At 38.7% G+C, this 21,318-nt stretch overlaps 1 protein-coding gene and 1 pseudogene across 3 annotated transcripts in view; both read right to left on the reverse strand.

The window, feature by feature from the left end:
• Window positions 1-8,188, reverse strand: part of LOC123806894 (cAMP-responsive element modulator-like) — a 76,167-nt gene extending 67,979 nt beyond the window's left edge. For all 3 annotated transcript variants that reach the window (XM_045820343.1, XM_045820342.1, XM_045820341.1), the window contains exon 1: window positions 8,105-8,188. In XM_045820343.1, the coding sequence (XP_045676299.1) occupies window positions 8,105-8,188 (84 nt within the window). The remainder of the gene's footprint in view (window positions 1-8,104) is intronic.
• A 4,695-nt stretch (window positions 8,189-12,883) lies between these two features.
• On the reverse strand, window positions 12,884-13,891 carry LOC123806720 (annotated as a pseudogene).
• Between the last annotated feature and the right edge of the window lie 7,427 nt (window positions 13,892-21,318).

A 21,318-nucleotide genomic window follows, 5' to 3' on the forward strand; every position in this document is an offset into this window, starting at 1 on the left:
AGTCAGTCCCCAGGCCTGGTGCTCCCAGGTCTGCCTGAGGGCTCCCGGGAGAGGGGAGTCACTGCTCCCTCCCCCGAATACGGGGGTTGAGCAACACCAGGGGAGAATTTGTTGCTTGAAGGCACAGATTGGCTAGTTGGAGTGGGAAAAAATTGCCCAGGGACTATGAACACCCACCCAGAGTACCTGGGAGAAGTGAGGGCCTCCAGCCGGCATGACCAGGGGCAGCCTGGAACAGCGCCCACACCCCTAGTCCAGTGGGAGTGCGGATGGGTGGAAAACCCAGAGCTGGGAAGGACTTGGGAGTTCTCAGGTCTCAGGAGCCTGCAGTTCTGATCTGTGGAAGCGCTCGCCCCTTCAGGAATCCTGACTCCTGCGCTGTGAACCCGGAAGGGTCGCGGTGCTTAGGGTGTTCCTAGATACCGAATCTCAAAAGTTTGGTGGGGGGGGGCGCACCCTTTTACAATTCCCAGGGAGGGTGCAGTGAATCCCAAAATGTCGCAGGTGCCTCCTGAGATCATAGAGCTGGAAGCCTACAGGTACCCCGGAGTCCGGAAGAATGTGGCAGTGAGCTCTGCAGAGCAAGTGTGCTCGGGAGCACCCTGGGTTCCTGAGAGACCTGCTGAGATCTGGCTGGGAAGAGAGAGAAGCATTTCAAAGGTCCCTCAGCCAGCTGAAGCCAGCAAGATCAGAAAAACTAGTCTGGCCAGTTAGAAACCAACAAGAGGTTTTTTTTATCTTGTTTTGTTTGGTTTGGTTTGGTTTGGTTTTTGTGGCTGTTATAGGTTGATTGATTTTATCTTGTGTTTTAAGTGACATTTTATTTTTCAATTCTTATTATTTTTATATCTCGCAATCCCTTATGTTTCTCTTCCATTCATCCTAATATTATTCTTTCCACTCCAAATTTATCTCTCCTGCACTCCATCTTCTGCTTTTCTTTCCTTTTCTTTTTAATCTTGCAAGTTACTGTAAATTTGTATTATCTTTTTCTCACTTTTCTGACATTTTTTATTTTAATAATATTTTGGTATTCTTTTTTCTTTCTGTATAATCTTCTTTGCTTGGCTGGTTATACTGTCATTTGATAGGTTCCCCCTGGTATCTCAGTCACAGTATGTTGATAATTTACTATCCTTCATCTGTGTTCCATTAATACACTTCTCAAGGTTCTATACTCTTTATTCTTGTTATCTAGATCTCATCGATTCTAGCACAAGACTGTCACTTTACTATTACTGTTAATAAGACCTAGTCCATACAATTGTAAATACTAATCAATACCCCTACCTGATCTAAGCCCACTTTGCAATTTACTGAAATATACTATTGTGGGGTTGTCTCTATTTTTTTACACACTACTGCTATATACTAATCTTTAATCCAACCCTACCTTAGAATCTGACCTCCCACAGACTCACAGCTTTCTAGATCCAACTATCAATCCTCTAATCAAGAATAAGAGTCTTACCCTCTTTCCATCCTTTCTAAAATGTGGATAGTGGAGTGGAGGATTACAGTTAACACTATAAGGATCCAAAGGATAACCCATCTCTTCTCTACTGGCTGCTAATGTAAATATCATAGTACACTGTCTTGCTGTCTTAAACCATTTCGCCTTACTCCTCCAACTGATCACAAAAAAGAGTAGGGGGAAGCTGTGAACACCAGGATACATGAAGGAGATTGCACCACTGAATCTCACAAGTATTCTACCACAGAAGTTCACACCATAACTACAGGGAACCAGAACAGATCACTTTAAGAAACAGAGGCTAACAAGAAGAAACCCACAAACAATGAGAAAACAAAGACACAACCGCCAATTGAAGGGAAACAAGGAAGCCTCAGGAAAAATGCTAAATGAAATAGAGGCAACTCAACTATCAGATAGTGAGTTCAAAACAATGATTATCAGGAAGTTCAATGAACTCACAATAATCTATCAGAAATTAGAGGGAAACTACAACAATCTCATTGCAAACTATATAAACATGAAAAAGGAAATAGAAACTCTCAACAAAGGCCAAGAGGAAATGAAGAATACAATTCCTGAACTGAAGAACACAGTAGAAGGAATGAAAAGCAGGCTCGATGAAGCAGAAGATCAGATTAGCAAGCTAGAGGACAAAGTAGAAAACATCCAGAAAGAGCAAGAAAAGGAAAAGAGGCTCAGAAAGAATGAAGAGGGATTAAGAGAAATGCAAGACAATATGAAACATAATAATATCCGTATAATAGGGATACCAGAAGGAGAAGAAGAGCAAGGGATCGAAAACGTAGTTGAACAAGTAATGAAGGAGAACTTCCCTAATTTGATGAGAGAAAAAGTCACACAAATCCAGGAAACACAGAGAGTCCCAATCAAGAGGAACCCAAAGAGGCCTACCTCAAGACACATCATAATTAAAATGGCAAAATTTCAAGACAAAGAGAGAATGTTAAAGGCAGCAAGGAAAAAACAGGAAGTAACATACAAGGGAGCCCCAATAAGGCTAACAGCTGACTTCTCAATGGAAACACTTCAAGCCAGAAGAGTATGGCAAGAAATACTCCAGGTAATGGGAACCAGAGGTCTGCAACCAAGGCTACTTTATCCAGCAAGGCTCTCAATCAAGATAGAAGACCAAATAAGAAGCTTCCCAGACAAAAGAAGTCTAAAAGAATCACCTCCACCATACCAGCTCTGCAAGAGATTCTAAAGGGACTTCTTTAAGGAATGGAAGGAAAAGAGAGAGAGAGAGAGGGGAACACACGTACATAAAAGACAATGAATAAGTACCTATCAATAATAACCTTAAACGTAAATGGATTAAATGCTTCAATCGAAAGACATAGAATAGCTGAATGGATAAGAAAAAGTGATCCACATATCTGCTGTCTACAAGAGACGCACCTCAGGATAAAAGACCTACACAGGCTGAAAGTGAAGGGCTGGAAACAAATCTTTGATGCAAATGGACAGAAAAAAAAGCTGGGGTAGCAATACTCATATCAGACAAAATAGACTTCCAAAAAAGGGCCATAAGAGAGACCCAGAAGGTCACTTCATAATACTCAAGGGAAGAATCCACCAAGAAGACATAAATATTGTAAATATATATGCACCCAACATAGGAGCACCCAAATACATAAAGAAAATCTTAGAGGACTTCAAGAAAGATATGGACAGCAACACAGTTATAGTGGGAAACACTATCAAAATGGACAGATCTTCCAAACAAAATATCAACAAAGATATTATGGCATTGAACAATACCCTTGATGAAATGGACTTTACTGATATATACAGGGCCATCCATCCAAAAAAACCTAAATATACATTCTTTTCAAATGTACACGGAACATTTTCAAAGATAGACCACATGATAGGACACAAAACAAGCCTCAACAATTTCAAGAAAATTGAAATCATACCAAGCATTTTCTTGGATCACAAGGGACTGAAGCTAGAAACCAACCCCAAGGAAAAAAACCCCAAACACTCAAAATCATGGAGATTAAATAGCATGCTAGTAAACAATGAATGGGTCAAGAATGATATTAGGGAAGAAATCAAAAGGTTTCTGGAAACAAATGAAAATGAACTCAACCCACTTTTGGGTTGTTTTGAACAACCCAAAACTTATGGGACACAGCCAAGGCAGTCCTCAGAGGGAAGTTCATAGTGATACAGGACCACCTAAAAAAGTTAGAAACATTCCAAACAAACAACCTAACCCTACATCTACAAGAACTCGAGGAACAAGAACAAAGACAGCCCAGAGCAAGCAGAAGGAAGGAAATAACCAAGATCAGAGCAGAATTAAATGACATAGAGACTAAAAGCACAATTCTAAGGATCAATGAATCCAAGAGCTGGTTCTTTGAAAAGATAAACAAAATCGACAAGCCTTTAAGCAGACTCATCAAGAAAATAAGAGAGAAGACCCAAATAAACACAATCAGAAATGAAAGAGGAGAGATCACAACAGATACCACAGAAATACAAAGGATTGTAAGAAATTACTACAAAGAGCTGTATACCAAGAAATTTGAAAACCTAGGTGAATGGACAAATTTCTAGGAAAATATAAGCTTCCAAAACGCAATGGAAAAGAAGCAGAAAGCCTGAACAGACCAATAACGACAAAAGAAATTGAAGCAGTAATCAAAAAACTCCCAACACACAAAAGCCCTGGACCAGATGGTTTCACAGGAGAATTCTACAAAGCATTTAAGGAAGAGCTAACCCCTATCCTTCACAGACTATTTCAAAAAATCCAAAAAGATGGGAGTCTCCCAAACTCTTTTAATGAGGCCAACATCATCCTAATTCCAAAACCAGAGAAAGACACAACAAAGAAAGAAAACTTCAGGCCAATATCACTGATGAACATTGATGCTAAAATCCTCAACAAAATACTGGCAAACCGCATCCAACAGTACATTAAAAAGATCATACACCATGACCAAGTGAGATTCATTCCAGGGATGCAAGGATGGTTCAATATTCACAAATCAGTAAATGTAATACATCACATAAACAAAAGCAAAGACAAAAACCACATGATCATATCAATTGATGCAGAAAAAGCATTTGATAAGGTACAGCACCCATTCATGATAAAAACACTTGGCAAAGTGGGAATAGAGGGAGCAGTCCTCAACATAATAAACACCATATATGAGAGACCTACAGCCAACATCATACTCAATGGGCAAAAATTAAAATTGTTTCCACTAAGATCAGGAGCAAGACAAGGCTGTCCACTTTCACCACTTCTATTCAGTATAGTACTGGAAGTTTTAGCCACAGTGATCTGACAAGAAAAAGAAATAAAAGGCATCCAAATCAGAAAGGAGGAAACAAAACTGTCACTGTTTGCAGATGACATGATAGTATACATAGAAAATCCTATAGACTCTACCAAAAAAACTGCTTGACCTAATAAATGAATTTGGCAAAACAGCGGGATACAAAGTCAATATCCAGACATCCAAGGCATTTCTGTACACCAACAATGATATGGCAGAAGCAGAAATCAAGAAAAAAATCCCATTTGAAATAGCAAAAAGAAAAAGAAAATACCCAGGAATAAACCTAACCAAAGAGGTAAAAGACCTGTATTCAGAAAACTACATAACACTCAGGAAAGAAATCAAGGAAGACACAAACAAATGGAAACATATACCGTGTTCATGGATTGGAAGAATTAATATCATCAAAATGTCCATACTACCCAAAGCAATTTACACATTCAATGCAATTCCCATTAAAGTACCAATGGCATATTTCACAGACATAGAACAAACACTTCAATAATTTATATGGAATTATAAACGACCCTGAATAGCTGCTGCAATTTTGAGAAAGAACAGTAAAGTAGGAGGGATCACAATACCCGACACTAAACTATACTACAACGCCACTGTAATCAAAACAGCCTGGTACTGGCATAAAAAAAGGCACATGGACCAATGGAACAGAACAGAGAGCCCAGAAATAAACCCAAGTCTCTATAGTCAATTAATATTTGACAAAGGAGGCAGCAACATAAAATGGAGTAAAAATAGCCTCTTCAACAAATGGTGTTGGGAGAACTGGACAGCTACGTGCAAAAAATATGAAACTTGAACACCAACTTACACCATATACAAAAATAAATTCAAGGTAAGATAAAAGACTGAAATATAAACCGTGACACCGTTAAAGTCCTAGAAGAGAACATAGGTAGGAAGATCTCAGATATTTCACGAAGAAACTTTTTTACTGACTTGTCCCCTAGAGCAAGGGACATAAAGGAAAGAATAAACAAATGGGACCTCGTCAAAATTAAAAGCTTCTGCACAGCCAAACAAAACAGTACCACAATTAAAAGAGAACCAACTGTATGGGAAAACATATTTGCCAATGATATCTCAGACAAGGGTTTAATCTCCAAAATATATAAAGAACTTACACAACTCCACTCTAAGAAGACAAGGAATCCAATTAAAAAGTGGGCAAAGGACTTGAACAGACACTTCTCCAAGGAGGACATACAGAAAATCCAAAGACACATGAAACAATGTTCAATATCGCTAGCTATCAGAGAGATGCAAATTAAAACCAAAATGAGATACCACTTCACACCAGTCAGAATGGCCATCATAAACAAAGCAACAAACAACAAGTGTTGGAGAGGTTGTGGAGAAAAAGGGGACCCTAGTGCACTGTTGGTGGGACTGCAGACTGGTACCACCACTATGGAAAGCAGTATGGAACTTCCTCAGAAAACTAAAAATGAATCTGCCTTTTGACCCAGCAATTCCACTGCTGGGACTCCATCCTAAAAACACTAAAACACCAATCCAAAAGAACCTATGCATCCCAATGTTCATAGCAGCACAATTTACAATAGCTAGATGCTGGAAGCAACCAAGATGCCCATCAGTAAATGAATGGATCAAAAAACCGTGGTACATTTACACAATGGAATTCTATGCAGCAGAAAGAAAGAAGGAGCTCTTACCCTTTGCAATAGCTTGGATGGAGCTGGAAAGCATTATGCTAAGCGAAACAAGCCAGGCAGTGAAAGACAAATACCATATATTCTCACCTTTATCAGGAACCTAAACAACAAAGCAAAGAAACAAGCAAAATATAACCAAAGACACTGAGATAGAGGACAGGCTGACAGTGACCAGAGGGGAGAGTAGAGGGAATTTCAGGGGACATTGGGAAGGGTTCATGGGAACAAACTTAATGGACACATGGTCATAAACTAGGTGGAGGGTGGTAATGGGAGGGAAGTGGGGAGAGGTGGGAGGTGGGCTGGACTAGGAGTAAAAAGGAGAAAACTGTATTTGAACAATGATTAAAATAAAATTTAAAAAAAATTAAAATATTTTATGCCAAAAAAAATTCAGATGTATCTTTAAAAACAAAAACAAAATAAAAAACAGAAACCCTTAGCTCTAGATAGTCTAACAGTCCTTCTATATTCTCACTGCCAAAAGAGACTGCCATTAAGTGACTAGCATTAAGCCTATAATTGTGTCAGTAAACTTATCAGGGTAAATTTCACCATTATTCATAAAAAAAAATTCACTTGGCTCTCTACCTTTAACATCTTAGCATTATTTTATTATTATACTAATCACATGGGCCACAACTGAATATATGCACCCTTGAAGCATGCTACACAGAAGGCATGGAAGAAACACAGACAATGACTGAAGATGCATGATGGCTGCAATGGCAAAATGGGCAAATTTTAAAGAAGCATCTTTGTGTTTGGGGTAAGGCAGTAGACTCAGTTTTAGGTAGGGCTAGGCTGAAAGCAGTGGAAGGGCAGCAAGGTGAAAATTTTAACAGGCAAGGCAAATTGTGGGACTCATGCTTGGGTTAAAATTCAGACAGGAAATACATATCTGAGAAAATATTGACAAAGCATAATCTATAGACTATTTTAGTTATTTTATTCACAATGTACAAATCAAGTTCTAGAGCAGCTCTGGGAAGAGATGAGAACTAATTCTTTCCTAAAAGACACCACTGTTACGGAGACAAAATTCAGTTCACTTGAACTAAAATATGCATTCTGAAGGTAGAAATAGAAAATTTCTTATAAACATCAAATATTCATAGAGTGAATATTAGAATATTAGAATCTTTTTAATAAGCAAAAGTCTCACAGAGGCTAGGGAGACGCCATGTGGACTGGCCTAGACAGTGGGGATAGAGCAGTGAGCAAGGAGAAGTCTCTGATTTCCTAGATCAGGAGGGGGCAGAAAACAGATGAAGAAACAAATACGTAATTGGGGATGGTGCTAAATTCTCAAAAAAAATAAAGCAAGGTAAATAATTAGAGAATGACAAGGGAATGTGGAAGGAGGCTCTTTAGGATATACTCAATGTGAAAGCTTCTTGTCAGAGGGAACATTTGCACAAAAAGCCTAAAGGAAGAGAGGGAAAAAGCCATAGGAAGATCTATGAGTATATTCACCACACTCATCAGATAGGCACCTGCTGAAAAACAAAGATCATTAAGTGGATGTATTTTGTATTTCATAATTTTATACCTCTTTTTTAGGAGACTGTAAAAGTGTGTAGAAGGAAGTCATAGTATACATAATTTACCTTTTTTTCCAGCTCCCCTGAATCCCCTGAATAATCCTCTTCTATGGGATGCCTGAAACATAGATTATGCTGATGCCACCACATCCACCGAAAACCCCAATACAGGCAGTAGCTGATCTGAAGAAGTAAGTTACGATGCCGCAACTGACAGCCTTACTTGGCTTTGCAATTTGAAAATAAATCCTAATAATGACATTTATAACTAGGAAAACCTCGTAATGTGTAACACAGCATTTGAATAACACCTAGCAGATTAGCTTTAGTCGGAAGCCAAGTTCCTTGCCATGGGGTTTATGATGTCACAGTATATATGCAAATGTCACATGTACTGGGCTGCACTCAGGTCAGTTAATAAAGAATGAAAATTTGCAAATTCACAATATAAACAGCCTTTACTATTAACTCTGCTTCCTGAGAAATCAAACCTAGATACTATTAGCTATTTTAATTTCAAGACTACAATGAAAATTCATTAACACTCTAGATAATAAGTTGGACAACCATCTTGGCTTCTGTGTTTTAAGACAGGATTCTCAAAGAAGTCTGTCTCTCCTGTGGAAAAACAGTGTTTAAACAATATTTCAAACATTTTAAGGTTGAAAAGCAGAAAAATAATATTATAAATATGAACACTTAAAGAAAGATGCAAAATATTTTACTGTAAAGTCCTATTTAATTATGCTAAAGGAAGATAAACACAAAATTCAAAAATGTAGTATCTTTAATGGCTTTCTTTCGCAATGAGGGTTTTTTTAACATTGTGGCTAACAAATTTCAAAGTCAATGCAGCTGAATTTTACTTATTTTTTAAAAAAGATTTTATTTATTTTTAGAGAAGGGGAGAAACATCAATGTGCTGTTGCCTCTGACACACCCCCTACAGCGAACCTGGACCACAACCCAGGCATGGGCCCTGACTGGGAATCAAATCGGTGACCCTTTGGTTCACAGGCTGGTGCTCAATCCACTGAGGCACACCAGCCAGGGCTAACTTTACTTAATTTTACCTTGAGAATATCAATTGAAAATATTTCTTGAAAACAAAGTTAGCCACGTATGAGTGATATTTTTAAATTGCTCTCAAAACTCTAAAGAGAACTACACGGGATGTTGTTGCCCCACATCCATTTTGTGTGTGTAGAACATAAATAAGAATAATCTGAAGTCCATACTGAATTAAAATAGGGGGGAATAGATTGCTGTTCCTGGTATTGTAAATATAAATAGCTAAATATTATGTCTGTTTTTAAAAATAACTCTCTTGAAAGCAAAGCAAGTATCAGAATCAAGTCATACCTAACAATAGAGTCTATTTTTATATTACTTCCAATAAGCAGTCCTGATCAGTTGAAGACATATTAAAATTAGGGGTTCTTTATGCATCAAAAAACAATGCTCTGGCTAATTTTTTTCCTAGCTAATTCTTATAGTATCTAATATTATAGTAGTTGGAGCATCATCTTATATCCTAACCAATTGAGATGTGGTTCATGTATCATAATACATTTAAAAAGTATTATAAAAATGAACATGGTCTTGACAGAAAGTCAAAATTCTTATAGCTCTAGAACATTTTAAAATCAGTCTTATACTTGTTTGTAGAACATTCTAGAATATAGTAGTACCTTGGGCTATTTTGTCTGTAACTACTTAGAAGTAACTGAGGTTTAAAGATTCAACTACTAAATAAGTAAACTTTCAGTTGACCAAGACTCATTGCCTATCAATCTAGTTATTTTTTGAAGCCTTAAATAATATAAGCAATCTTGATAGTCTTACATTTTAGTGATTGTTTTTTGAAATCTCCACTGAGGCTTCAAACATACATGAAAAGCCCCTTTTCATTGCCTACAAAAGAGATAAATATTTTCATTTTAGATAAAAATCATTAATCCAGATAATTAGTTTTAAAGATTAATATAGAATCTGTTCTACTGAATAGAAGTCTCAGTGCAAGTCACCAAAAACCCAGTGTCTCTAAATAGAGTTTAAATAACAAGTCACCTAAAATCAGGCCACTTCCTAAGCTAACATTTCTGAAGAAACCTATGATTTTTAATGGCTGTTTGTACAAATTATACTCTAGTTCCTATAACCCAAGGCCAATCAAAACATAATATGTTATTAGAAACAAAACCTTTTTCTAGTAAGGAAAATACTTTTAGCACTGGAAAATTACAGTATCAAGGCTTATCTCGTGGCAAAAAGCTCCAAGGAAGTAATTGCCAGTCCTAGCTCAGCTCCTGGTGTTGATATGACTGAAGGGGACTTGGGTTCGCTGCCCAGTTTGCTCATCCATGAATCTGGAACGACACACCTACTTTACAAAGGAATCATGAGGTACAGCACAGCAAGTAATAGTAGCATTTTCCCAATTCAAGATATGAAATTGAAACCTCATTGTTTGTGATATCCCCCCCACACCCAATGAATCTCTGCTATTCTAACTATTAATTGCTTCTTTGTTCCAGTCAGATCACTGTGGGCTCCCAAATCTTCATGTCTCCCTGGCTTCAGTCTCTGTTGGTGAACCCCCAAACAAGCTTCCTGATGAACATTACTCCTGACTCACAGTCCACCCTCGCTTCCTGGGGACCTCTGCTCCACTTACAGTGCTCGCTGCCATGCCCTAGCCTGGGCTGTCTCTGGACAAGCCTGCCAGCTAGCCAACTAGCCAGCTAGCCAGCTAGCCACCTACGATGGGGTGGCCATAGCCGCTCCTGCACAGGATGGAGTACACATCTCTCCCTGATTCCCACCCCCTCCTCCCAGGTGCAGCCCTGCATGCACTGTAATAATGCCCCTTGTGTGTCATAACTATGTTAGGACCTTCCTCAGAGCAAATGTCACCTCTGCATTTCTTTCAGATTCCTAGTGCTCTGTACACAAGGCAGTTCAACATATTCCCCCCCACACCAAAGTGATTGTTAGAGTTGTCATTATTCATCAAGGATTTGGTTTGTAAATTTGGGTTGAATAAATATGAAATGAGAGGGAAAAGGATGCAAATTCAGAAAGCCTATAGTATCCTGAAAACTTTTATTTCCATCCTCAAGTATACTATTTCACATTTTAATATTAAACTCCACAACATTTTTCCTAGCTCAGTGGATGTCTTCTATCTAATTTGATCAATAAACATGTCACAACCATACAACATTAACTGAAAATACTGTTTTAGCTCAGTATTTGTTCTTATTATATTATGATTTATATTTGGAAAGTCATCTGTATGATTCATTATTATATATGGAAATAGTAATGTCCCACTATGTGGCATTACAGGGAGGAGCTCCATTCCACATAAATGAAATTTCTGGATAAGTGAAAATTAACTCCATAAAGACCAATCCTGTGAAAAATTTCACCATTTTCCATGGAACTCTTAGTTTTTGAAATAATGAGAAAATTAAACACCTTAATATAATTGATTATCAATGGATGTTTTTTTCTAAAATAATATAGATGCTTGCATCCTTATACAAAGGAAATCAAACTTTTTCATTATATCTCCAGGGTATCTATTATTGAATATTGTAATAATCGAGTACTAATTTTATTTCTTAGAATTCTTGTCACTCCAGACTGACAATGACCAGAGGGGAGAGAAGAAGGAATTTCAGGGGAGAATGGGTACAGTTTACAGGAACAAATTTAAAGGACACATGGACAAAAACTAGGGGGAGGGTGGTAATGGGAGGGAAGTGGGGAGGGTTGGGTGGGTGGGCTAGAATGGGAGTAAAAGGGAGAAAACTGTACTTGAACAATGATTAAAATAAAAAAAAGAGAGAGAAAAAAAAGAATTCTTGTCACTCAAGATTTCTAAACGATACTTCATGCTGTTATTTTACCTGCGATCCTTCTAGTTTACTATTCCAGGCAAGCAAACCAGGTCATTAACCTTAAGGGTTAGAAACATTCTTGTTCACTGCTAGTGGAAATGTAAAATGGTGCAGATGCTATGGAAAATAGTATAATGGCTCTCCCAAAGTTACAAATAGAATTATGTTATGATTTAGTAATTCCATTTCTCACCCAGAGGAATTGAAAACATGTTCTCAAAGAAATTTTGGACATTCATGTTTATAGCATTATTCATGAGAGCCAAAAGGTGAAAGCAACCTAAGTGTTCATGGATAGATGAATAAATTAGCAGAATGTGGTATATCCATACAACAATCTATTATTCAGCGTAAAAAGGAAGAAAATTTTTGACATATACTACAACATGGATGAAGTTTGGAGACATTATGTAACATGAAACAAACCCATCAAAACATGGCAAATACTGTATGATCCCACATACACAAGGTCCCTCAGGTGGTCAGCTTCATAGAGGCAGTGGGAAATGGGGAGTTGTTTAATTGGTACTGTTATTTAATGGGCACATGCCTGGGTTGCAGGCCAGGTCCCCAGTTGGGGCATGAGAGAGGTGATTGGTGACTGTTTCTTTTCCCCGCCCCCCCCCCCACCAATAACTTTGATTTGAGGATTTTGAGTATGTTGGCTATCTCCCTTGTGGTAGAATGTGGATTATTCTCAATTAATGTCTTGATTTTATCACTATCAACTTCAACTGGTACTCCACTATGGAGCATCATCCAGCCAGAAATCTCCAGCATAAAACTTGCAGACAACTTTTGACACCTTGGATCAGTCACAGCACCTTCTGCATACACTGCACAAATCTTTTTTTGTGTTTCTGTTGTTTTTTTATTTTCTTGAAATAATAAAGCATAATATGCCAGAAATGTTGCTAATTTTCTTCCAACTTCAATATTAAAATAACTTCTTCAAAGAATCTCCATGCTGCTCCTGGATGTACGTCTGGAAGGAGATGGTCCACTGCAGGGTCGTGACCTTGTCTGCCTTCAGGTAGCAGAGCCAGAGGAAGAGGTTCAACTCCTCACAGCAAATGTGGATTCTGTGCCTTCTGTCCCCATCCATGCAGTTGTGCCTCTCCTTGTGCTGCAACCTCACCCCACTCCCACCCCCACCCTGTGCTCCCCCAGGTGCGGCTGCACCCACTCGTGGACTGCCAAGAGCCAGGGGCGGCAGGGCCGCCTTTCCTCACCCTCTGAGTCTCTCCCAGGGCTGTTTGCTCCACATTTGTGTGCAACTGGTTATCCTACTCTGATTCCTCTTATTTATTGCTTGTTTGCACGGCGCTTCTCCCACCTCCCACTTTAATCCAAACCTGCTCAGGCAAAGCTTTGTTTCTACTACCTAAAGTTTGCTTAGTGGATTCAACTTCTTGTTGTGAACAGAAAGAAAACTCTCTGGGCAATTCCATATCCTGATGCTTAACAGCCTCAAGTACAGAACAGGAGTTACTAGAACTGTGTGCGAGGCTGGCGCCTCCCCTCGAGGAGCAGGCTTGTCTGTGAACAAGGGGTAGCTGGGCTGCAGCGTCGTGGCCGCAGCTGCCGTCTTATTTTTCACTAGCGTTGTGCATTTATTTTGTTGCTGATGAATAGGAACGTTCATTAACTCTGTCAGATGTCGAATAAGAGTCGCCAAATTGTTGAGCACCACGCTAGGCTCTGGAGACTCTGTGCCGTGCGTGCACTGAGTGGGGTTGCTGTTGAGGCTGTCCTCCAGGAGGACAACAAGGAGGACTTGGCACTCACCTGAGGTGAGCTCTCTGTCGCCAACGCAGACGTGTTCTCCTCACGCACAGCTCTGGGTACCTGGGTCAGGGCCGCACTATGTCAGCCCGGGGTCCGGGAGCCTGACGTCTTCTCCGCAGCGGCAGGGTGGCACGCCCACCTCGCTTAGCCACATCATGCCTGCAAGATGAAAACAGCTGCGGAGGTCGACTGCACACAACGTGAATGTAAATAAAATGCATAACTCTAGGACACTGGCTTTCTTAAAATAAATTATTTACCCAGAATATCTGCAACCTGACTTGTATGTAACTGAAGGATATATCTGAAGTTTAAATATCTTAATTCAAAAAGAGCATAGTGATTGTCATTTAAAAATTGATCTTTCTCCAACATCTTTTGGATGTGTTTGCCTAGATTTTCTTTCCAATATATATATTAAGAAATGGGATGTGAGAGACCAAATGTACAAATGGACAATGGCCAGACCATAAATATAAGCATAGAACTTTAGCCCTGGCCAGTGTGGCTCTGTTGGTTGGAGAATCATCCTATAACTGAAAGGTCGCGGATCCATTCCCTGTTGGAGCACATAACCTAGGTTGCAGGTTCACTACCCAATATTCCTTCTGCCCCAGCGCTAAGATCCCCTGTCCTGGTGTGTGTGATAGGCAACCAATTGATGCTTCTCTCTCACATGGATGTTTCTCTCTCTCTCTCTTCCTCTCTCTCTGAAAGCAATGGGGAAAAAATATCCTCAGGTAAGGATAAAACACAATTTTTTAAAAAAATAGAACTTTAACCCACAATCTGCAGTGACCTGCCCAGGAAACTAGCCTGCTGTAAGACTTACCAGAAGCAAGAATGCTATCTCTAGGGAAATCTAGGAAGTTAAACAGTTATATCTGTAAAAATCAGCCTAAAATGGCCCAAGACTGGATTAATATCTAACAGCTTCCCTAATTTTTTCCCCACTTCTCACTTAGGACCAACCAGAGAAAGCCAAATCACAAATACTCCTAACAAATCACAGAGGATGTCCAGCTTCTAGTTAGCGACCTCCAGCTTCCTCAGGACAACATCCTCCAGTCAAGGTGCCCCTGAAGCACTTTGCAAACCCTCTGCCTACCTTGGACTCTCAGCCAAAACACAAGAGAGGGTGGCTGACTCAGAATACATAGCTTTTGCTTTACTTGTTTTATTTCATCTTCACTTAATTCCACAAATGTTTACATGTAATTGCAAAATTGCTATTCAATGTTAAAACAGTTAATAACTACCAAAACATAAAGAACTATCAGGAACTGTTCTAACTACTGAGTTACTAGCAAGATCACTGCCCTGGCCCATTGCCATATCTCCCTTGCACACACGGTTGCCTCGGCTTTAGCCAGTCATCTAACAGAAGGCATAGTCACCATGTGATCAGATAGCTCTAGACCAAACAGTTTTTCCATTATTATAATGGCATAATTTTTAACAATAGGTAATCATTTGAAAAATTCGTTTAGAATGATTCTTTTGCCATTAGACTCCTGGGTAAGTATTGAGGAATATTTTTCATTTTTGTTCTAACATTTAAGGAGGATTGGAGTAACCCCAAATGATGACCTCTAAACAACAGGGATATTTGTACCGTTTACTTAAAAATGTACGTGCAAGAGGTTAGGAACTATTTCTGTTTGTTTGGGCCTGAATAGTGACTAAACATGAAGTGTAAAAAGGTATTTGAAAGAGCTGGGTCAAGTGTGATGCTGGATTATCACTGTAATGGATATTATTTTAAAATAAATGATGTGCTTTCTCCCTGTACTTTCCTCCACTTTTGTGACCTCCCCCATTTGGTAGGGATCATCCATTTGCCTCAGGCAGTATTATAATTCTCATGGCAGGAAGGCAAAGAGAAAATGTTACATTTTCAGACTAGCCTGCTGTTGAGAATTTTTCAGATCACAAATTTGCAAAACATGCTTTCAAGGAGAGGGAATTTTTTGAAATAAATAGGGAGATCAAGATGGTGGAGGGTTCAGTGGAAGCTGCACAAACCTCTTCCTGGAACCAAACTGGAATTACAACTAAATTGTAGAAAAACCATCCTGAATAACCAGCTGAACACTAGCTGGAGAAAAACCTTATAACCAAGGACAGACAGAAGAAACCACTTCACCACAATGAGACTGGTAGGGAGTGTGAAGGAAGCACGAGAGGGCTGACTGGGCTCCCATAGGTGGCAGCTGAAGTTCCAGAGGGATATTTCAGTGGCCAGGGGGTTCACCCTGAGAAGTAGGAGATCTAAACCCCAAGCTGGGCTCCACAGCCTATAGCAGCAGAGCCTGCAAAGGAACCCAGATAACATCCAGCTGTGGAAAGTAGTGGGGCTTTTGTCTGCCAGGAAGAGATGGCTGGAGATATAGACAGCCTCTTAAAGGGCCAACCCACAAAATTCCATTTGTAGCCACTTGCCCTGGACTCTAGCAGAGGGAGAGAAGAGTAGACTAGAGTAACATGAGGAGACTAAGGGTTGGTGACCCTGGGGAGAGAATGCAAAGGTTGGCAGCCAGGAACCCCTGTGCTAAGTCATTCCCCATACTGCAGAGGCTGTCTTTCTCAGGAAGAGCACTCCCCTCCAAGTGACATCAGCCTGAGAGGAAGCAATAGCCCCGCCCACAAGAATTACTCTGACCCACCCTGTGGTGCTTAAGGCTGGCTGCTGAGTAGATTTGGAGGTCATCTCAGTGATTAAATTTAACAACTAAAGGAAATCTCTGGGAACTCTGAGACTTTAGGTGACCTTCCCTCTCACCCAGTGGTAAAAGCCAGCCATGGGCATAGTCTGGTTCTTTCTGCACAAACCCAGGCCCAGCAGATAGGGCCATAAACTGTGGATTGCTGAAAGTTCCAAACAGGTTGCCCAGGGCCAGTCACAGGCAGGGTCTGACAAAAGGTGCACAGGAGCTCTTACAAATCTACCTAATACATAGAAACAAACATAAAAAAGGCAGCCAAAATGGGAAGACAAAGAAACAGGCCCAGATGAAAGAACAGGAGAGTTCTCCAGAAGAACTAAATTAAAGGGAGGCAAGCAATTTATCAGATATAGAATTTAGGGTAATAATTATAAGGATACTCAACTGCATGAAAAATACAGAAAAGATATAGAAACCATGAAAAATGCCAGTCAGAAATAAAGAATGCAATACTGGAAATAAATAACACAGTGGAAGAATGAACAGTAGGTGAGATGAAGCAGAGGACTGAATGAGCAATTTGGAAGACAAGGTAGAAGAAAACACCCAAGCAGAGCAGCAAAAATTAAAAACATAAAGAGAGCTTAAGAAACCTTTGAGATGACATGAGAGTAGCAATACCTATATCCCAGGAATACCAGAAAGAGAAGAAACTGACCAAGGGATCAAGAACCTATATGAAGATATTATGACCAAAAGCTTCCCTTAATCTGGTGAAAGAAGACACATAAGTCCAGAAAGCAAGGAGAGCCCCAACAAGATAGACCCAAAGAGACACACACTGAGACACATAATAATTAAAATGGCAAAGCTTAAAACAAGGAGAGAATCCTAAAAGTCACAAGAGAAAAGCAGGTAGTTTACCTCCAAGGAGCTCCAATTAGAATGTCATTGGATTTCTCAACAGAAACCTTCTGGGCCAAAAGGTTTTGAAATACTCCAGGTGATGAACAGCAAGAACCTACAACCAGGGGTACTTTACCCAGTAAGGCTTTCACTTAAAATTGAGGGAGAAATAAAGAGCTTCTCACATACACAAAAAAAAGCTGAGGGAGTTTGTTAACACCAAACCAGTATTGCAATAAATGTTAAAGGGCTTGCTTTAAGAAGCAAAGAAAAAGAAAAAACAGAGGAAAATAGTTTAAAAATAAAAAGGCAATAAATATGTATCTATCAATAATCGCCTTAAATCTAAAAGGCTTAAATGTTACAACCAAAAGACAAGGTAGCTGAATGGATAAAAAAAACAAGACCCATATTGATGTCATGTCCAAGGGACCCACCTCAGATCAAAAGATACACACAAACTAAAGGTAAGGGGATAAAAAAAAAAGATATTTCATGCAAATGGAAAGGGAAAAAAAAACCTGGGGTAGCAATACTTACATCCAATAAAATAGACATTAAAACCAAGTCTATAGTAAGAGACCTAGAATGACAGTACATAATGATAAAAGAAACAATCTAATAAGAATATATAACCTTAGGAAACATTTATGCACCCAACACAGGAGCACCTAAATATCTAAAGCAAATCTTGATTGCCATAAAAGGAAAGACCAACAGAAATATAGTCATAGTGAGACAGGATAGTAAGAAGCTAAGAAAATTCCTGGGCAAGTGGAATGGGGAAACTGAGAAGAGGAAAAAAATGAGACAAGAAAATTAAACAAGGCCAAACAGTCTGAGCAATTGACAGCCAGCTGGTGAACTGCAAGACCTTATTTCCTCTACCCAAGGACATTTGAGCAAATGTTATATACCTCTCCTCCCCAACCAGAAAATACATAACCTCCCTGGCCATAGAACACAGGTGTCCAAGGAAGAGAAGAGTGCTAACAGAAATAGAGAGATAACACTGGGACAAAGGGAGCCAATTTGGAAAGAAGCTATGTGACCTCTCTGTCAGTTGCCCCTCCCAAAAGAAACAGCACATCTGCACATCTGTGCTCCTCCTAGGAATTTCCCATTCCCAAATTCCCACATTTTCCCAATATAAACTTGCCTCTAAAAGCTCAAGTTAAGGTGAATGCTAGGGTTTTAACCCACCACCTTCTCAGACTGCTAGTCTCTGGTATTAATAAAAGTGCAATTATAATCCAATCCCTGTCACTATTTGGATGAGCAGTGACAGGCAGCATGAGCCTGGACTCAGTTGCCCTCCAGTTTCAGTAGTAGGGGATTTTAACACCCTTTTGATTTCAATGGAAGGATCTTTCAGACAAAATCAACAAAGAGACAGTGACCTTAAACAACACCCTAGATTTAATTGCTATCTTCAGAGCATTTTACCACAAAACAGCAGAATATACACACTTCTCAAGTGCACTTGGAATGTTTTCTAGGATAGAACATGTTAGGACATGAAACAAGTCTCAGTAAATTTAAGAAGATTGAAATCATATCAAGCATCTTCTTTGACCTCAATGCTATGAAACTAGAAATCAATCTCAAGAAAAAAATACTGAAAAATACACAATGACATGGAAGCTACATAACAAGTTATTAAACAATGAATAGGTGATCAATGAGATCAAGGAAGATATCGAGATACCTTGACACAAATGAAATGAGAACACAACAACCCAAAATCTGTGGAACACAGAGAAAGCAACCCTAAGAGGGAAATTCATTGCATTACAGGCCTATCTCAAAAAAGCAAGAAAGAGTTCAAATAAACAATCTTACTTTACACTTAAAGGACTGTGAAAAAATAACAAACAAAGCATAAAGTGAGTGGAAGTAAGGAAATAATAAAGATCAGAGCAGGAATAATTGAAACAGAGTCTCAAAAAATGAGACAAAAGATCAATGAATACAGGAACTGCTTCTTTGAAAAGATAATCAAGATTGACAAACCTTTAACCAGACTCATTAAGAAAAAAAGAGAAGAATCAAATAAATAAAATCAGAAATGAGAAAGAATAAATAACAACTGACATCAAAGAAATACAAAGAATTGTAAGAAAATTTTAGAAACAACTGTACGCCAACAAACTGGACAACCTGGATGAAATGGATAAATTCCTAAAAACATAAATCTTCCAAAACGAAATCAGGAAGAATCATAGAATCTGAATACACAGATTACACCTAGTGAAATTGAAGTAATAATCAAAAGACCCCCAACAAACAAAAGCCTTGGATTAGATGGCTTCAAGAGGTAAATTTTATCAAACATTCTGAGAACTATCACCTCACCTTCTCAAACTATTTCAAAAAATTCAAGAGGGGGGAAGCCCCCAATCTCATTTTATGAGGTCAGCATTATCCAAATTTCAAAACCAGATGAAGATACTACAAGAAAAGAAAATTATAGGCCAGTATTCATGATGAACATACATGCTAAAATCCTCAACAAAATATTAGTGAACCAAATCCAGGTTCATGATGTGTGATTAAAAAGATCACACATCATGATCAAGTGGGATTTATTTTGGAAATGCAAGGTTGATACAATATTCATAAATCAATAAATGTGATTCACTACATAAACAAAATGAAAAATAAAACCCACATGATCATATCAATAGATGCAGAAAAATCATTTGATAAAATCTAGCATCCATTTATAATAAAAACTCTCAACAAAGTAGGATTAGAAGGAACATACTTAAACATAATAAAGGCTATATATGACAAACCCACTGCCAGCATCATACTCAATGGGCAAAAACTACAAGTGTTCCCTTTAAGATCGGGAACAAGACAGCGAATTCCACTTTCACCTCTCTTATTTAACATACTACTGGAAGCCCTAGCCATATCAATCAGACAAGAAGAAGAAATAAAAGGCATCCAAATTGGAAAGGATGAAGTAAAACTGTCCTTATTTGCAGATGACATGAAAACCCCAAGTATTTCACCAAGAAACTACTGGAACTGATGAATGAATTTAGTGAAATAGCAGGATACAAAATCAATATCCAGAAATCAGTTGCATTTTTATATGCCAATAATGAACAGAAAGGGAAAGTAAGAAAACAATCCCATTCAAAACTGCTTCAAAACTAATAAAATACCTAGGAATAAATCTAACCAATGATGTAGAAGACCTGTACTCAGAATATTATAAGACGCTGAAGAAAGAAATTGAAGAAAATACGAATAAGTGGAAATGCATATGATATTCATGGATAAGAAGAATTAACATCATTAAAATGTCCATGCTACCTGCCCTGAGTGGTGTGGTTCAGGGGACTGAATACTGGCCTGTCAGCGACTGAAAGGTCGCTGTTCAATTCCTGGTCAGGGCACATGCTGGGGCTGTGGACTAGGTCCCCAACTGGGGATGTGCAAGAGGCATCCAATGTTTCTCTCAGACATCAATGTTTTTCTCCCTCTTTTTCTTCCTCCCTTCTCCTTCTCTAAAAATAAATAAAATCTTTAAAATGTCCATACTACCCAAAGTAATCCATAGATTCAATGCAATTCCTGTCACAATTCCAATGACATGTTTCATAGAACTAGAACAAATATTTCCAAAATTTATGTGAAACCATAAAAGGCCCCACATAGCAACAGAGATCCTGAGAAAGAAGAATGAAGTTGGAGGAATCACATTACCTAATACGAAACTATACTACAGGGACATAGTAATCAAAACAGCATTGCACTGGCATAAAAACAGACACATAGGTCAATGGAACAGAACAGAGAGCCTATAAATAAACCCACACCTTTATAGTCAATTAATATTGGACAGAGGAAGCAAGCACGTACAATGGGTTAAAGATAGGTTATTCAATAAATGGTGTTTTGAATATTGGACAGATTCATGCAGAAAAATGAAACTAGACCACCTTCTTACACCACACACAAGAATAAATTCAAAATGGACTAAGACTTAAACATTAGA

This window comes from Phyllostomus hastatus, unplaced genomic scaffold, assembly GCF_019186645.2.
Source record: "Phyllostomus hastatus isolate PE091 unplaced genomic scaffold, TTU_PhHast_1.1 phas_scaffold_39, whole genome shotgun sequence".
Lineage (NCBI taxonomy): Eukaryota > Metazoa > Chordata > Mammalia > Chiroptera > Phyllostomidae > Phyllostomus > Phyllostomus hastatus.